Below are 18,555 nucleotides of genomic sequence, written 5' to 3' on the forward strand. Positions count from 1 at the left end.
TGCATATTATGACACCCTCCTCAACTACCTCCCATTGGTCTGAGGCAAGTACCATATTTTATTATATTATTATTATTTTTTATAAAAATTTAATTTAGTTGTTAGCCAGATCTTGGTAGAAAGTAAGAGGAATGGCAGGGAAGGGAGTGCAATGTTCCTCCTGCAGGATGTTTGAGGTGAGGGATGCAGTCAGTGTCCCTGCTGATTTTACCTGCAGGAAGTGCTGCCATCTCCAGCTCCTCCAAGATCGAGTTAGGGAACTGGAGCTGGAGTTGGAAGAACTTCGGATCATTCGGGAGGCAGAAGGGGTCATAGATAGCAGCTTCAGGGAATTAGTTACACCAAAGATTGGAGATACGTGGGTAACTGTAAGAGGGACTGGGAAAAAGCAGTCAGTGCAGGGATCCCCTGCGGTCGTTCCCCTGAGAAACAAGTATACCGCTTTGGATACTTGTGGGGGGGGGGGGGACTTACCAGGGGTAAGCCATGGGGTACGGGCCTCTGGCACGGAGTCTGTCCCTGTTGCTCAGAAGGGAAGGGGGGAGAGGAGCAGAGCATTAGTAATTGGGGACTCTATAGTCAGGGGCACAGATAGGAGATTTTGTGGAAGCGTGAGAGACTCACGTTTGGTATGTTGCCTCCCAGGTGCAAGGGTACGTGATGTCTCGGATCGTGTTTTCCGGGTCCTTAGGGGGAGGGGAGCAGCCCCAAGTCGTGGTCCACATTGGCACTAACGACATAGGTAGGAAAGGGGACAAGGATGTCAGGCAGGCTTTCAGGGAGCTAGGGTGGAAGCTCAGAACTAGAACAAACAGAGTTGTTATCTCTGGGTTGTTGCCCGTGCCACGTGATAGTGAGATGAGGAATAGGGAGAAAGGGCATTTAAACACGTGGCTACAGGGATGGTGCAGGCGGGAGGGATTCAGATTTCTGGATAACTGGGGCTCTTTCTGGGGAAGGTGGGACCTCTACAGTCAGGATGGTCTACATCTGAACCTGAGGGGCACAAATATCCTGGGGGGGGAGATTTGTTAGTGCTCTTTGGGGGGGTTTAAACTAATGCAGCAGGGGCATGGGAACCTGGATTGTAGTTTTAGGGTAAGGGAGAATGAGAGTATAGAGGTCAGGAGCACAGATTTGACGTCGCAGGAGGGGGCCAGTGTTCAGGTAGGTGGTTTGAAGTGTGTCTACTTCAATGCCAGGAGTATACGAAACAAGGTAGGGGAACTGGCAGCATGGGTTGGTACCTGGGACTTCGATGTTGTGGCCATTTCGGAGACATGGATAGAGCAGGGACAGGAATGGATGTTGCAGGTTCCGGGGTTTAGGTGTTTTAGTAAGCTCAGAGAAGGAGGCAAAAGAGGGGGAGGTGTGGCGCTGCTAGTCAAGAGCAGTATTACGGTGGCGGAGAGGATGCTAGATGGGGACTCTTCTTCCGAGGTAGTATGGGCTGAAGTTAGAAACAGGAAAGGAGAGGTCACCCTGTTGGGAATTTTTTATAGGCCTCCTAATAGTTCTAGGGATGTAGAGGAAAGGATGGCGAAGATGATTCTGGATATGAGCGAAAGTAACAGGGTAGTTATTATGGGAGACTTTAACTTTCCAAATATTGACTGGAAAAGATATAGTTCGAGTACAATAGATGGGTCGTTTTTTGTACAGTGTGTGCAGGAGGGTTTCCTGAAACAATATGTTGACAGGCCAACAAGAGGCGAGGCCACGTTGGATTTGGTTTTGGGTAATGAACCAGGCCAGGTGTTGGATTTGGAGGTAGGAGAGCACTTTGGGGACAGTGACCACAATTCGGTGACGTTTACGTTAATGATGGAAAGGGATAAGTATACACCGCAGGGCAAGAGTTATAGCTGGGTGAAGGGCAATTATGATGCCATTAGACGTGACTTGGGGGGGATAAGGTGGAGAAGTAGGCTGCAAGTGTTGGGCACACTGGATAAGTGGGGCTTGTTCAAGGATCAGCTACTGCGTGTTCTTGATAAGTATGTACCGGTCAGACAGGGAGGAAGGCGTCGAGCGAGGGAACCGTGGTTTACCAAGGAAGTGGAATCTCTTGTTAAGAGGAAGAAGGAGGCCTATGTGAAGATGAAGTGTGAAGTTTCGGTTGGGGCGATGGATAGTTACAAGGTAGCGAGGAAGGATCTAAAGAGAGAGCTAAGACGAGCAAGGAGGGGACATGAGAAGTATTTGGCAGGAAGGATCAAGGAAAACGCAAAAGCTTTCTATAGGTATGTCAGGAATAAGCGAATGACTAGGGAAAGAGTAGGACCAGTCAAGGACAGGGATGGGAAATTGTGTGTGGAGTCTGAAGAGATAGGCGAGATACTAAATGAATATTTTTCGTCAGTATTCACTCAGGAAAAAGATAATGTTGTGGAGGAGAATGCTGAGCCCCAGGCTAATAGAATAGATGGCATTGAGGTACGTAGGGAAGAGGTGTTGGCAATTCTGGACAGGCTGAAAATAGATAAGTCCCCGGGACCTGATGGGATTTATCCTAGGATTCTCTGGGAGGCCAGGGAAGAGATTGCTGGACCTTTGGCTTTGATTTTTATGTCATCATTGGCTACAGGAATAGTGCCAGAGGACTGGAGGACAGCAAATGTGGTCCCTTTGTTCAAAAAGGGGAGCAGAGACAACCCCGGCAACTATAGACCGGTGAGCCTCACGTCTGTAGTGGGTAAAGTCTTGGAGGGGATTATAAGAGACAAGATTTATAATCATCTAGATAGGAATAATATGATCAGGGATAGTCAGCATGGCTTTGTGAAGGGTAGGTCATGCCTCACAAACCTTATTGAGTTCTTTGAGAAGGTGACTGAACAGGTAGACGAGGGTAGAGCAGTTGATGTGGTGTATATGGATTTCAGCAAAGCGTTTGATAAGGTTCCCCACGGTAGGCTATTGCAAAAAATACGGAGGCTGGGGATTGAGGGTGATTTAGAGATGTGGATCAGAAATTGGCTAGCTGAAAGAAGACAGAGGGTGGTGGTTGATGGGAAATGTTCAGAATGGAGTACAGTCACAAGTGGAGTACCACAAGGATCTGTTCTGGGGCCGTTGCTGTTTGTCATTTTTATCAATGACCTAGAGGAAGGCGCAGAAGGGTGGGTGAGTAAATTTGCAGACGATACTAAAGTCGGTGGTGTTGTCGATAGTGTGGAAGGATGTAGCAGGTTACAGAGGGATATAGATAAGCTGCAGAGCTGGGCTGAGAGGTGGCAAATGGAGTTTAATGTAGAGAAGTGTGAGGTGATTCACTTTGGAAGGAATAACAGGAATGCAGAATATTTGGCTAATGGTAAAGTTCTTGGAAGTGTGGATGAGCAGAGGGATCTAGGTGTCCATGTACATAGATCCCTGAAAGTTGCCACCCAGGTTGATAGGGTTGTGAAGAAGGCCTATGGAGTGTTGGCCTTTATTGGTAGAGGGATTGAGTTCCGGAGTCGGGAGGTCATGTTGCAGCTGTACAGAACTCTGGTACGGCCGCATTTGGAGTATTGCGTACAGTTCTGGTCACCGCATTATAGGAAGGACGTGGAGGCTTTGGAGCGGGTGCAGAGGAGATTTACCAGGATGTTGCCTGGTATGGAGGGAAAATCTTATGAGGAAAGGCTGATGGACTTGAGGTTGTTTTCGTTGGAGAGAAGAAGGTTAAGAGGAGACTTAATAGAGGCATACAAAATGATCAGGGGGTTGGATAGGGTGGACAGTGAGAGCCTTCTCCCGCGGATGGATATGGCTGGCACGAGGGGACATAACTTTAAACTGAGGGGTAATAGATATAGGACAGAGGTCAGAGGTAGGTTCTTTACGCAAAGAGTAGTGAGGCCGTGGAATGCCCTACCTGCTACAGTAGTGAACTCGCCAACATTGAGGGCATTTAAAAGTTTATTGGATAAACATATGGATGATAATGGCATAGTGTAGGTTAAATGGCTTTTGTTTCGGTGCAACATCGTGGGCCGAAGGGCCTGTACTGCGCTGTATTGTTCTATGTCTATGTTCTATGTACCTCCTTTTCTGCAGCTGTTGTGCACTCCCTAATTAACAGTGCCACTCCCCCTCCTCCAAAACGGTATACTTGTTTTGAAGGGGAACGGCCACGAGGGACCCCTGCACTGTCTGCTCGTTTGTTTTCCTTCACCTGACTGTAACCCAGCTACTCTTGTCCTGTACCTTGGGTGTGGCTACCTCCCTGTAACCCCCTCTGCCTCCCGGATGATCCGAAGTTCATCCAGCTCCAGTTCCCCAACGCAGTCTCCGAGGAGCTGGACTTGGGTGCACTTCCCGCAGGTATACTCAGCGGGGACACCGGTGGTATCCCACGCCACCCACATCCTACAGCAGGAGCATGCAACTGCCCTAGCCTCCATCCCCTCTGATCTGAATACACAAAGAGATTTAAAAGGGGGGAAAAAAAGATTAAACACCCGTTAGGCCCTTTAAAAAAGATATATATCTGTTGCTACTCTCCAAAGTGAACCCTCGAAAATTGGCGATTTTGTGAAATGAAAGAATGATAGCTTGCTGCTCCCAAAAAACAAAACACAAAGTTAAATTTTAAAAATTAAAAATTAAAAAAAACCAAAAACAAACAACTCTTACGCTAAAGAATGTAGCTGCCCTGTGGACCAACTGGAACTCCGCCCTCCGACTCTGCTCCCAGTCACCTGCACTCTCTGTAAACTCCCAGCTCCCTTCTCGCTCTTTGAGGAAATGAAATGAAAGGAGCACCTTGCTCCCTCCTCACCCAACTCCCTCAGTCACCAAACATTCACTATAGCACTGAAATGCACCTAAATTCAGCACTCAGTGCAAACAAGGGCAGCACTGTAAGCTGGCTCACATATATACTGTTTTACTTTCACTTTCAGATTTTACTGCTGCGGACTCAGACAGGAGAAAAAAGTGGTTTAGGCCTGTCTCTCTCTAGTTTCATTTTAAATATCTGTTCCAGTAAAAATCACCCTGGTGGTGGCTTTTACCATATAGTTTGCTTTCTGGAAGGGTTTAAACCTGCTGGTGAGACGCGGTCAGAATCTCAGGGAAAGCCAGTCTTATTCAAGTGAGAATGCAGAGTGCTGGGCCACGCCCTTGAAAAGGGGCTTTTGGTTTATGGGGATTTTAGTTTTTGAATTGGAACAGTTACGGTGTTATACATAGATTACTGTAGCTGTGTGGTGTCTTTAATGTTTGTAATTGCTAACAATTCTTGCTGTGTGTTTATATAAATGTTAACTAAGTTTTTAGAAGAAAGCTTATTTGATTGAAGTGTCTAGGAAGACTGTTGAATCACACCTGAAGGGAAGGCTCTTGTGCTCAACCTAGCCAAATTCAACATAAAGGTTGTAGGTCAGGTGAACTTCATAATATACTTTGGAATTTCTAAGCTCTGGCCCATAACAGTAGGATTGATGTAGACTCGATGGGCCAAATGGCCTCCTTCTGCACTGGAGATATTCGATGAAACAGTGAAAAGACACCAGGGGAAACTGCCTCATATAAATTTTAAGCAAATGTTGTCACATTAAAGCAGCTGCAGTTTCAGATTATATTAACATGTTGGGTTGCGTATCAAGGAAGAAAGAAAGAAAAGATTCCAACAAATAAGTTTGCTCTGAACCACTTTAAACTTGGAATTCTTTCTCGGATTAAAAAAAAACTAATCTGGAGACCTCAAGCATTCCACAACCACTTAACTAGAAGTTAAAATAGCTCAGACAATTACAAATTTAAATCTCAATATTTAAAACATGTATGAGGAGATAGACTCAGAAACCTCAGACTAGTCGGTTAAGTATCACCTTTAAGGACTTGAAGCAATGTTAAGGAGCGCACAGATAGATGTGGCTCGACGGAGAATTAAAATAATTGCAAATATAACAACAGGAAACTGTTATAAATCATGCCAATTTCCCTACTTACATTAATGAATGGAGGAAAATATATGTCTGTGCTGGGAACAATTGGAAAAAGAGGGCTCGATAGAAGGGCAGCCAGCAGAGAGTTAGAAAGATTGGGCTAGGAGACGATTCCAGAAGTTAATCAGTGACCAGTTTAGAGTCATATCCTTTAGAAGTTGCTGCCATATTATGTAAGCAAGTGCAGTAGATGTGCCACATAACGTAAGATTTTCACAAAGCACTGGATAAAATTCTACATTGGTAGTCAACTGCTAAAACAAAAAAGGATTCAGGTCCAAAAGCGTAGCAACAAAAAAAAAAAACACCAACTGGGCAACCAATAAATCCCCACCAATGAAAGTCTAAGTGATGGCTCACTTGAATATCCTTCGACAAACAGCACTGGCATAGCAAAACTAAGAAAATGCTGGAAATGTAGATCAAAGAACAAGGTGTACAAATTATAAAAATTGTTTTCTTCTAATACATATTCAGTACTCTGATGAAATACATCAGAGCAAGCAAGATAGAGCAAGTAAGCAGCAAAAACATTTCCTCTTCACAGCCCCATTCTGCTGCCCGACCCAATTCCCATCTTGGAAAATATCCATGCAATAAGGCACACAGGCTAGTACACAGCCCTTACCTATAACAAGGATGTTATTCAGTTGTTCCACTCCATCTATCTTGGAAAGAAGTTGATTGACAACTGTGTCGTGTACACCCGTGCTGCCTGCCATGGTCCCTCTCTGCTTGCAAATGGCATCTATTTCATCAAATATGATGATGTGTAGGCCGCTATTTGCCGCAAGCTGTGAAAAGACAGGTCGCATAAACCTTTTGAATTAAATGTGAAGAAGGTGACTGGTATGAATATAAACCCACAGTGTGGATATTGTTCTGGTAATCTATCCTCACCCTGGCGATCTGCCTCGTCACTGGTTCAGAAGGGAGCTGACCTTTTCAAAAGTAGCTCTCATCCAACACAGATGCACCAACCTTAACCTCCACTGTCCAAAATAGTAACCAACATTCAACAAAACCAGGGTTAATTAAAAGAGACGAGAACTGTCCTCAGAATCCATTTTGACTGAAGCTGACATGACAGACTTGAATGGCAGGGCCCTTTCCACAGACTCAATGCTCTATTGTGTACCTGGAACTGCTGCACATGGGATGTACAGGTTTCCCCAGAGTTCAACAAAACCCACTCCCCTTACAACCCCCTCACCCCACCCCCAAACAAACTTCAAGCACCTGGAAAGAGCCATGTGTTACCTCGTCCCTCTCCCCATTTGCAGGGGCTTAATCGTAAACTACTTTGAGTTTTGAACCACCTCAAAATTGAGGCCTGAATTCCAGATCAAAAGGAAGTAAAAATCCAGAGGTGAAATATTGTGAATATCAACTTGTTCCCTCGCCTATTTATTATTCTACTTTGAAACAGTCTGAAAATAATCAAACTGAAAGGGCAGCACAGTAGTACAGTGGTTAGCACGGTTGCTTCACAGCTCCAGGGCCCAGGTTTGATTCCCGGCTTGGGTCACTGTCTGTGCGGAGTCTGCACGTTTTCCCCGTGTCTGCGTGGGTTTCCTCCGGGTGCTCCGGTTTCCTCCCACAGTTCAAAGATGTGCAGATTAGGTGGATTGGCAATGCTAAATTACCCTTAGTGTCCAAGAAAAAAGGTTAGGTGGGGTTACGGGGATTAGGGGGAGGTGTAGGTATAGGGTGGAGGTGTGGGCTTAGGTAGGGTTCTCTTTCCAAGGGCCAGTGCAGACTCGATGGGCCGAATGGTTTCCTTCTGCACTGTAAATTCAATGACTCTATGAATCTCTAAAAAAAAACACAGAGCATTTACAACAACATTGACAATATTTCCGGCCATTAGCATGTGTTTTTCAAAATCTGATTCCTCTTCTAATACTGCTCAATCCACCCTATTAACTGAAGCTTACTGTTTGCATTCTGCAAAAATGTAAGCTGAGTAAAGGCAGCAGATGCAGAAAACAAATAGAAAAATCCTACCTTTTTTTTTTTCACTGAACCATATAATTAACACACATCACTTGCAACCTTAATATCAGCATTTTTCTTACCCATATACTGATATAATCATTCCTGGTGCGCAAATGGCTCTTTTAAAATGCGACAGATGAATTGCTCAGAATGCTGATGGAGTCTGCTGTAGATGTCGGGAAGTGTAGGAGGAAGAAATTCAGAAAACACACAAAGTCCACAACAGATTGCAGACCAAAAATTAATGACTCCTAGAGTTGCAGCAAAACCAGGATGAAGAACTTTAATTATGTGGAAGGACTAGCCAACAGGAATTGTTCACCTCAGAAAAGAGATAGTTTGAAGAGGAAATTTGAACGGTGCGATCTAAATTATGAGGCGATTTGATGTAGATGAGGAGAAACTGTTTCCACTAATCAGGAGAGTTGGGAACTGAAGGATATAAATTTAAGTTATTTGGCTTAGAAATGGTAGTGGAGAGGGGGAGGTTTTTTTTATTAAACACAGCAAGTTCTAACTATTTGGAATACATCACCTTAATGGCTGGTGGAATCGAATGCAACAACACCCTTCAAAAGAATTGATAAATACTTAAACAGGAAATATTTGCAGGGCCATGGAGAAAGTACAGGATAAATAAATTGGATACATCTTTCAAAAGAGTCAGCAAAGGCAGGATGGGCCAAATGGTCACCTCCTATGCTGTATGATTCAAACCTGGGTGTTTCCACCAGCTGAACACACAGGCAGTATTAAGCATAGCATTAATTCCAATGTAATTGCAGCTTTAGAGCCACACTTAGTTTATAGTCTAGCCAATTCCAACAACCTGGGATTTTTCATGTTGTAAAGACTCGTGTGGGCGGTGGAGAGACATGAGTAATATCCCAACAATTCAGGAGAGTCAGGGGGCAGAGTTGAATATGGTAGCCATCACAAAGGAGAAAGTGCTAGAGAAACTAAGAGGTCTAAAAATTGATAAATCTCTGGGCCCAGATGGGCTACAGCCTAGAGTTCTAAAGGAGATAGCTGAAGAAATAGTGGAGGTGTTAGTTATGATCTTTCAAAAGTCACTGGAGTCAGGGAAAGTCCCAGAGGATTGGAAAATCGTTGTTGTAACCCCCCTGTTCAAGAAGGGAACAAGGAAAAAGATAGAAAATTATAGGCCAATTAGCCTAACCTCGGTTGTTGGCAAGATTCTAGAATCCATTGTTAAGGATGAGATTTCTAAATTCTTGGAAGTGCAGGGTCGGATTAGGACAAGTCAGCATGGATTTAAGTAAGGGGAGTGCCTGACAAACCGGTTAGAGTTCTTTGAAGAGATAACAAACAGGTTAGACCAAGGAGAGCCAATGGGTGTTATCTATCTTGACTTCCAAAAGGCCTTTGATAAGGTGCCTCACGGGAGACTGCTGAGTAAAATAAGGGCCATGGTATTGAAGGCAAGGTACTAACATGGATTGACGATTGACTGTCAGGCAGAAGGCAGAGAGTTGGGATAAAAGGTTATTTTTCGGAATGGCAACTGGTGACGAGTGGTGTCCCGCAGGGTTCAGTGTTGGGGCCACAGCTGTTCTCTTTATATATTAACAATCTAGATGACGGAACTGGGGGCATTCTGGCTAAGTTTGCCGATGATACAAAGATAGGTGGAGGGGCAGGTAGTATTGAGGAGGTGGGGAGGCTGCAGAAAGATTTAGACAGTTCAGGAGAGTGGTCCAAGAAATGGCTGATGAAATTCAACGTGGGCAAGTGCGAGGTCTTGCACTTTGGAAAAAAGAATAGAGGCATGGACTATTTTCTAAACGGTGACAAAATTCATAATGCTGAAGTGCAAAGGGAGTCTTAGTCCAGGATTCTCTAAAGGTAAACTTGCAGGTTGAGTCCGTAATTAAGAAAGCAAATGCAATGTTGTCATTTATCTCAAGAGGCTTGGAATATAAAAGCAGGGATGTACGTCTGAAGCTTTATAAAGCACTAGTTATGCCCCATTTAGAATACTGTGAGCAATCTTGGGCACCACACCTCAGGAAGGACATACTGGCACTGGAGTGGGTCCAGCGGAGATTCACACGGATGATCCCAGGAATGGTAGGCCTAACATACGATGAACATCTGAGGATCCTGGGATTATATTTATTGGAGTTTAGGAGGTTGAGGGGAGATCTAATAGAAATGTACAAGATAATGAATGGCTTAGATAGGGTGGACGTAGGGAAGTTGTTTCTATTAGCAGGGGAGACTAGGTCTCAGGGGCACAGCCTTAGAATAAAAGGGAGTCACTTTAGAACAGAGATGAGGAGAAATTTCTTCAGCCAGAGAGTGGTGGGTCTGTGGAATTCATTGCCACAGAGGGCGGTGGAGGCCGGGACGTTGAGTGTCTTTAAGACAGAAGTTGATAAATTCTTGATTTCTCGAGGAATTAAGGGCTATGGAGAGAGAGCGGGTAAATGGAGTTGAAATCAGCCATGATTGAATGGTGGAGTGGACTCGATGGGCCGAATGGCCTTACTTCCACTCCTATGTCTTATGGTCTTCTGGTCTAATGGTGGTATTGTCACTGGATTAGTAATCTAGAGACCCAGGAATGCTCTGGGGTCCCAGTTTTAAATCCCACCATGGCAGATGGTGAAAACTGAATTCAATAAGTCTAATAATAACCATGAAACCATTGTCGTAAAAAACGATCTGCTTAACTAATGTCCTTCAGGGAAGGAAATCTGACGTTCTTGCCTGGTCTGGCCTGCATGTGACTCCAGATCCACACTGCAATGCAGTTGACTCTTAACTGCCCCTACACCCCCCCCCCCCACCGAAATGGTCCAGTAAGCCACTCAGTTCAAGGGCAATTAGGGATGGGCAACAAATGCTCACCCAGCCAGCGACACCCAAATCCCAAGAATATATTTTTTGAAAGCTGAGATTCTTTGAAGTGCTTCAGCATGAATTTAGCAAAGTTCCACAGACACGGGTGGCACGGCGGCCGTGGTTAACACTGTTGCCTCATAGCACTGAGGTTCCAGGTTCGATCCCGGCCCCGGAGTTTGCACATTCTCCCAGTGTCTGCGTGGCTCTCACCCCCACAACACAAAGATGTTCAGGATCGGTGAATTGGCCATGATAAATTGCCCTTTAATTGGAAAAAAATGAATTGGGTACTTAAAATTTATATTTTTAAAATTCCACAGACACTCCAATTAACCATCAATAAAATGGCAAGAACATGAGTAAGAATTTCTCAGTGACCAGTGAACATATTTAACTCCCTTGGAAATGGTCAAGTATAATTAGTCTTTTGGCAGGTTCTATATAAAAACCAGATATAAAATTCTCAAGGTATAAAGTTTATTGGAATGCCAATTTTTGCTCTGAAACAGTTCAAGCGAAAAGGTTAAACTGGGCTTGGTATACTAAATAAGCCTTTATTTGTGACCACTGCTAAATTTATAATAATTTTGGCCTCTCTCTACAGAACTATTTTCTTTTGAAGAAAAGGAAATTAAATGTAAAAGTGCAACCACATGGCCTGGAAAGAGTATTCTGATACACAATACTATCTGCTTTAGGTAAGCATTTATTTTGATAGAGAATGCTAACATCGGAGTGCTGACCTATACTCTCTCCCACCTCCTCCATCTGCAATATTCTGCCTTTCCAATGTCACCAATTATCATTTCTACTTGAAATAAATCGTCACGATTCATCAACACACAGAACACTCACCCTCCTTTGCTCTTCCTCTGCATCTGCAAAGAGTTTACGAATGTTTGCTTCAGATTCACCCACATATTTGTTGAGGATTTCAGGGCCATTCACAACTTTGGGTTCACGAGCATTCAACATTTTCCCAATCTGTCGTGCCATTAAGGTTTTCCCACATCCTGGTGGACCATAGAGCAGAATACCCTTCACGTGTTTACAACCTGAGAAAGACAAAGACATATTGTAAGACAAATAACCAATGAAAACTAGTTATATATAAATTCTCACAGCAGAGTGAAAAATCTAGAATTACGAATAATGACTAACTTCTCCCATTGTAAATTGCTCGGTAAACATTTCCTATTCAATCGCAAACGGTTACGGGGGACAGAGTTCATACAACGTGTACAGGGTTCCCTTCTAACCCACTAAGTAAAAAAGCTCAAGAACAGCAATTGGAAACTAACTGGAACAGGCAAGAGAAATAAACATTGAGGAATACCTAGTCAACAGTGATCACAAATTTCCAAAAGGCATTTGATGAGGCAGCACATCAAGGGCACTACACAAAATGAGAGCTAATGGAGCAGGGAAGCACCCTTTACCATGGATAAAGGATTGGTTAGCAAACAAGAAGCAGGGAATTGGGGCGCAGGGGCTGACCGACATGGGGCGCAGGGTCTGACCTGCTTGGGGCACAAAGGTTGGCCAGTTGGTAAAAGTGAGTCCCGGGGAAAAAAGTTGTTAATAGGGGATAGACATGAAAATAAATCGGAGGCCATAATCAGATCAGTCATAATTCAATCAAATAGCAGAGAAAATGCAAGGGACAGAATGGCCTATTCCTGCTCCTAATTTGTATATTTGTATGTACAACATAATACGGTTTCAGATAACGATTGTTAAGGACACAAATAAGACAAAAAGACAAAGTAATAAATTAGAAGTGACTGATTTTAATGGGGTCAAAGTAGAACCGGGGAAAATGAACTACGGACAGAGAAAAACAGCAATGGAATCATTGAAAACAGAATCATGTAAGTCCAGGAGAAAGATATCCCATCAAAAAACAAATCAAACAAGCCAGTAATGACATGCTATGAATTAATAATAATATGACAACATTAAAATGAAAGGGAAAGGCATGAACAAAAGCAGGATGATAAGGGAATAAAAAAAGATTAGGAACAAACTAAGTGAAAAACATTGGAACGGCAAAAAGAAACAAAATTAAATTACAAAATATGAAAATATATAGTATTGAACAGGATTAAATCACAAAAAAATAAGAGTAGTGCTGCCGAGGGCTGTATGCTATAAACTCACAGGTAATGGCTGCAAAAACCAGAAGAAGTTCCCAAGACCTTAAGTATTAAATTGCTTTGCCTTTGTATTTTGTTGGGGGACCAATATGTTGAACATGGCATCTTCCATTGGCGGCCATTAGCTGAATGGTCGTATGCAAGGTGGCTCTCGTATGAATTCTCGAATACAACCTTTTAACCCCATCAAACGGACACCAAACGATCAATGACACCCCCGCAAACCGTATCAACAAGAAACAATTTAAAAATGGGAAAGAGCCAACCGCCCAGCAGAAAAGCCAGCAAGGACGAGGGGAGGGAAACGAGAATTGGGAAGGACCGACTCCAGAGTTCTCTGCGCAGACACAAGCGCGGATGGACAAACACCTATTTTGCCCCAACAGATGCTGTCAAACTTGGTGAGTTATTTCCAGTATTTTCTGTTTTCCTTCCAAATTTCCAGCATCCACAGCATTTCGCCCTTGGGGCAGACAAGAACAGCCATTTTTTCATTCTTTGACTGGCCGTGGGCATCGCTGGTTGGGCCAGCATTATTGCCCATCCCTAATTTCCCTTGAAGTAGTGTTTTGTGGCAGTATAACTATTGCTCAGTGACAAAACTCAAAGCCGAGTTAAAACTTTTAAAAGTGCCTGCATTGGCAGAACACAGCCGTCTCGCTTGAAGTATCATCCTGACTTTAATTTTAGCCTGCGAACAGCATCGCAGCTTCAAGTCCTGCAGTTAATAAGGTTCAACAAACATTGTCAAATCGATAAAACCAGAGTGACTATTGGCTACAAAGTCACTACTGCAGTCCCACACAAGAAACAAAATCAGACCAGCCCTGCCAAATTAATGTCAGGCACAAGCCATTAATAAGTACTAAGTGGCAATCTGATCCCTTTTGTATATGGGGAAAGTGTGTGTGAAGGAGGATTGGGTGATGAGTGAAGTTCAAAGATGTAGTGCTGAACTGCTACGGCATGTTGACAGACTGCAGCTAAGCAAGACACTGACAAATAGGCGATCACAGCACCACAATATTCTATTTACAGTGCTTTAGCAATAAATACTAATGAATGAGGAACACAATTGGAAGCTGCCTGCTCTTGCAGGATAGATTTGATGCAAGATAATTAGGACAACATATTTCTGTCAAAGCAAATTTTAAATTATTTTAAGAGCTGTCTCTTAAATACAGAACTGAGTTTTACACTGAACTCAGGAGGTCATACCGTACCATGGACTGAATCCTCAACCTACTCTCTCCAGATATATTTCAGTTGCCTTTCCCACAGTTAGATTACATTTTTTACTTTGACCCATAAAAACAAGATATTTTATTAACTTCTAGAAGGCTGATTAATGTGTTCACTGCATCCCCACTGAATTTTTAAAAACAAAGCCAGCAACGAAAACAATTCACTTCTACATGAAGCCCTCCAGAAATTGTATGCAAATCTGTATAGGGTCTTATTGCAGAGATTGTCTGGCATACGTGGCCACGGATTAAAATCACAAAAGGCTCCCCAAACAGAACAGTGTGGTTTCCGAACACTTTCAATTCTTGGATGTATTCGTTATAATGGTCTATGGTCTGTTGTCACTGGTCATCACCTACCACCCTGTGCTCGCCAACATAAACTGGCTCCCAGTTAAGTAATGTCTGCGTTTTAAAATTATCCCTGGTTTTCAAATCCCTCCATGGTCTCATTGCTCCCCAACTCCACAAGCGCCTCCAGCCTCACAACTCAAGATCGCTACAATCCTTCAATTCTTGCATATCCTTGTTTTCCTCAACTCCCCTGTCGATGGTTGTGACTTCACCTGCCCTAGGCAACAAGTTACACTCCCCTCCTTTACAACATTCTTAAAAGGCATTATGTCACCTGTCCTCAAGCTGGGATGCCTACCAGAGAAATAAACCAGGCATAAAATCCTAGCATAAAACTAAAATGGTATAGATGCTGGAATGCAAAATAAAAGTAGAAACATGGAAAAACTCAGTCTGGCAGCATCTGACAGAAAACAGAGTTAACGTTTCGAATCCGCATGACTCGTCTTCAGAGTTAGAGAGAGGGAGAAAAGTGGTCGATTGTATACTGTATATGAAGCAGCTGGAGCAGAGTAGAAGGTCAGTAATTGGTGGGAGCTAAGAAAATGGCAACAACGGTGTATAGGTCACAAGACAGAGGAAGGGTTAAGGGCAGGACACGGAGATTGTAGTTGCATTAAGGTAAGATATCAGAATGTGATGATGGGAGAATGAAGATCAGTGTTCAGTGAAAGCAAAACTAAAGAATAAGTGGCGGCTGGTCCAGTGGGGGAGGTGGAGGTGTGTATCGTGATGAGGTGCTGGTAATTACCCTTCCCCAGATTGGAGAGGTGTTTCTTTAAAGGGCACAGCATTAATCCAATCATTCTTTTATATCACACTACTAGCCTTGATTATAAATAGCATGTGCAAACATTGGTAGAGAGTCAATAAATCCTTATAATGCAGGAGGCCATTTCGCCCATCGAGTCTGCACCGACCCTGTGAAGCCCAATCCCCCGCCTTTTCCCTGTAACCCCACCCCTTTTGGACACACCTAGGATCAATTTATCATGGCCAATCCATCTAACCTGCACATCTTTGCACTGTGGGAGGAAACGAGAGCACCCGGAGGAAAACCACGCAGACACGGGGAGAAAGTGCAAATTCCACACAGACAGTCACCCGAGGTCGGAATCAAACTCGGGTCCCTGGCGCTGTGAGGCAGCAGTGCCAACCACTGTCTCCGTGCCCCCCCCCCCCCCCCCCCCCACCCCGGCAAATGGAAATGAAATCTATTTTTCCACCGAGTTGCAGGAATGGGGTGGGTGTTGAAATTACCATGGCTGTTTGGCAGTGTATAGCATGCAATTGTACCTAGCTGAAAAAATACCCAGTTAGTCTCTCCAAATAGATATGAAATCATGCGTCAAATCTTAGATGATCAAACCGCAAGAAAGGTCTACCCACAGTCCTGGTTAACATTCATCCATCAAGCGACAGATTCTCTGGAGTTAACTTAGTTATTCGAGAGGACCTACTGCACACAAATTGGCTGTCACGTTTCCCCACACTACAACTGCAGGGAACAGCAATTTAAACATATTTAATTGACTGAATTGTTTTAGCGCATCCTGAGATTGTGCAGTTTCAGAGGCAAGTTGTTCTTTCTGCACTCCTAATAATTCAACATTGTTTCTCCTAATAGCAAGTTGAAAAAAGCAGCTTTGAACTAAGAGTAACCTACTCGATTCACCATGTTGATAATCCTCAAAACGCTTGGAAATGAACTCAATTCCAATTAGAAGTCATCAGCAATATTAGAATACGAGTTAGGTTGGAAGTAGTCACCTCTGGGTGTTCGATCAATCCAAAGCACCTTGCATTACTACATCACGTTTAACCCAGTACGGGCACAGAGGGAAACTTGGAGCTGTAATTTGTGCTCTGGATGATTTTGGAGAATTATTTGGGATTACGAAGGCAAGACACATATTGCTGAGACACAATCACTGCCACTGCATGTAGCTCAGCTCATGTACAATGATAGAACTCTGGTAATCGTAGTAATGCAACAGAATATCATGCCACATCATTGATCCAAAGGATGGAATGCCTTATAAATAATTGTGATAATTATTACAGGCAACTAAAAGGTGCAAGTCTTAGCATCCATTTTTTTTTTTTTAAATGACCATCCCGTTTAAAGTTATGCAAGTTGTTTGGACAAATCAAAGCAACTCTTAAAAAGCTAAATTGAGCATGAATGAGAACAACAACAGCTTAGTTCTGGCACATATGGCAGAAAACAGAGGAGCTACAACGGACAGACAAAGCCTGAATTCGATAAAGGTAATTGTGCTGAGGCTGCAGTGCACAGAGGCAAAACAGTCAGCCCAAAAATTTGCTGGCCATCAAGAGATGCAAGCACTTTGGGCGAGAACAGAAAGGGACAGGTTATGGTGTTGTCTTTCTTTGAAATACAGATTTACAATAGCAAGTCATTATGCTGATAGGGCTAAATGAAGGTGGGTGGGAGGAGGCTGGTATGGAACTTAAACACTGGCATGAACTATACTCCCTGTACACACACGACTTTGTGGCAAAATTTTGTTCCAACTCCATCTACACGTTTGCTGACGATACCACCATAGTGGGCCGGATCTCGAATAACGACGAGTCAGAATACAGGAGGGAGATTGAGAACCTAGTGGAGTGGTGCAGCGACAACAATCTATCCCTCAATGACAGCAAAACTAAAGATCTGGTCATTGACTTCAGAAAGCAAAGTACTGTACACACCCCTGTCAGCATCAACGGGGCCGAGGTGGAAATGGTTGGCAGTTTCAAATTCCGAGGGGTACACATCTCCAAAAATCTGTCCTGGTCCACAGAATCTGCCCGCTTCCACAAGAAAGCACAACAGCGCCTATACTTCCTCATGAAACTAAGGAAATTCAGCATGTCCACATTAACTCTTACCAGCTTTTACAGATGCACCATAGAAAGCATCCTATCTAGCTGCATCACAGCCTGGTATTACAACTGCCCGGCCCAAGACCGTAAGAAACTTCAGAGAGTCATGAACACAGCCCAGTCCATCACACAAACCTGCCTCCCATCCATTGATTCCATCTACACCTCCCGCTGCAGCTTACTCACTCTTCCAACTTCTTCCATCGGGCAGGAGATACAAAAGTCTGAGAACACGCATTAACAGACCGAAAAACAGTTTCTTCCCCGCTGTTCACAGACTCCTAAATGACCCTCTTATGGACTGACCTCATTAACACTAGACCCCGGTAAGACTTCCGGGTGCGACGATGACCAGCTAAGTCGCACGTTTTGGCACCTCTCGTTTTACCGGACTTTTGGGCTCTTATCGGGAGCCTCAACGGCAATTTTCGAAGGCTAAACCCACTGTGAGGCGACATAGAAGGGAGTCCCCCCGGATGTGAATGGACAGAAGAGATAATAGTGGCCAGATTGCGGAGGATCCTCTGGAGCAGCGGCAAAGAAGGGAAGTGAGGAGCAAGATGGCGGCGGAGGGAAGCCAGTTGGTATGGGGCCTGGAACAGCAGGAGTTCCTCTGGCGATGTGTGGAGGAGCTCAAGAAGGAGGTGCTGGCGCCGATGCTGCAGGCGATTGAGGGGTTAAAGGAGGCGCAGAAGACCCAAGAGATGGAGCTCCGTGGAGTGAAGGCAAAAGCTGCCAAAAATGAGGACGAGATACAGGGCTTGGTGGTGAAGACGGAGACGCACGAGGCACTGCATAAGAGGTGTATGGAGAGACTGGAAGCCCTGGAAAATAGCTCAAGGAGGAAGAACTTAAGAATCTTGGGTCTTCCCGAAGGGGCAGAGGGAGCCGACGTTGGGGCGTATGGGAGCACGATGCTCCATACCTTAATGGGAGCTGAGGCCCCGACGGGCACCCTGAAAGTGGAGGGAGCGTATCGAGTCCTCGTGAGAAGACCAAAGGCAGGAGAAATACCTCGAGCAATAGTGGTGAGGTTCCACCGCTACAAGGACAGGGAGATGGTCCTGAGATGGGCGAAAAAGACACGGAGCAGCAGGTGGG

At 44.2% G+C, this 18,555-nt stretch overlaps 1 protein-coding gene across 2 annotated transcripts in view; it reads right to left on the bottom strand.

Moving 5' to 3' along the window:
- The window catches only part of LOC140398375 (vesicle-fusing ATPase), a 405,179-nt gene that overhangs the window by 253,003 nt on the left and 133,621 nt on the right, over window positions 1-18,555 (bottom strand). For both annotated transcript variants that reach the window (XM_072486990.1, XM_072486991.1), the window contains 2 exons: window positions 11,661-11,860; window positions 6,568-6,733 (listed from right to left, as the gene is read on the bottom strand). In XM_072486990.1, the coding sequence (XP_072343091.1) occupies window positions 6,568-6,733; window positions 11,661-11,860 (366 nt within the window). The remainder of the gene's footprint in view (window positions 1-6,567; window positions 6,734-11,660; window positions 11,861-18,555) is intronic.

Source organism: Scyliorhinus torazame, chromosome 21 (assembly GCF_047496885.1).
Source record: "Scyliorhinus torazame isolate Kashiwa2021f chromosome 21, sScyTor2.1, whole genome shotgun sequence".
Classification (NCBI taxonomy): domain Eukaryota; kingdom Metazoa; phylum Chordata; class Chondrichthyes; order Carcharhiniformes; family Scyliorhinidae; genus Scyliorhinus; species Scyliorhinus torazame.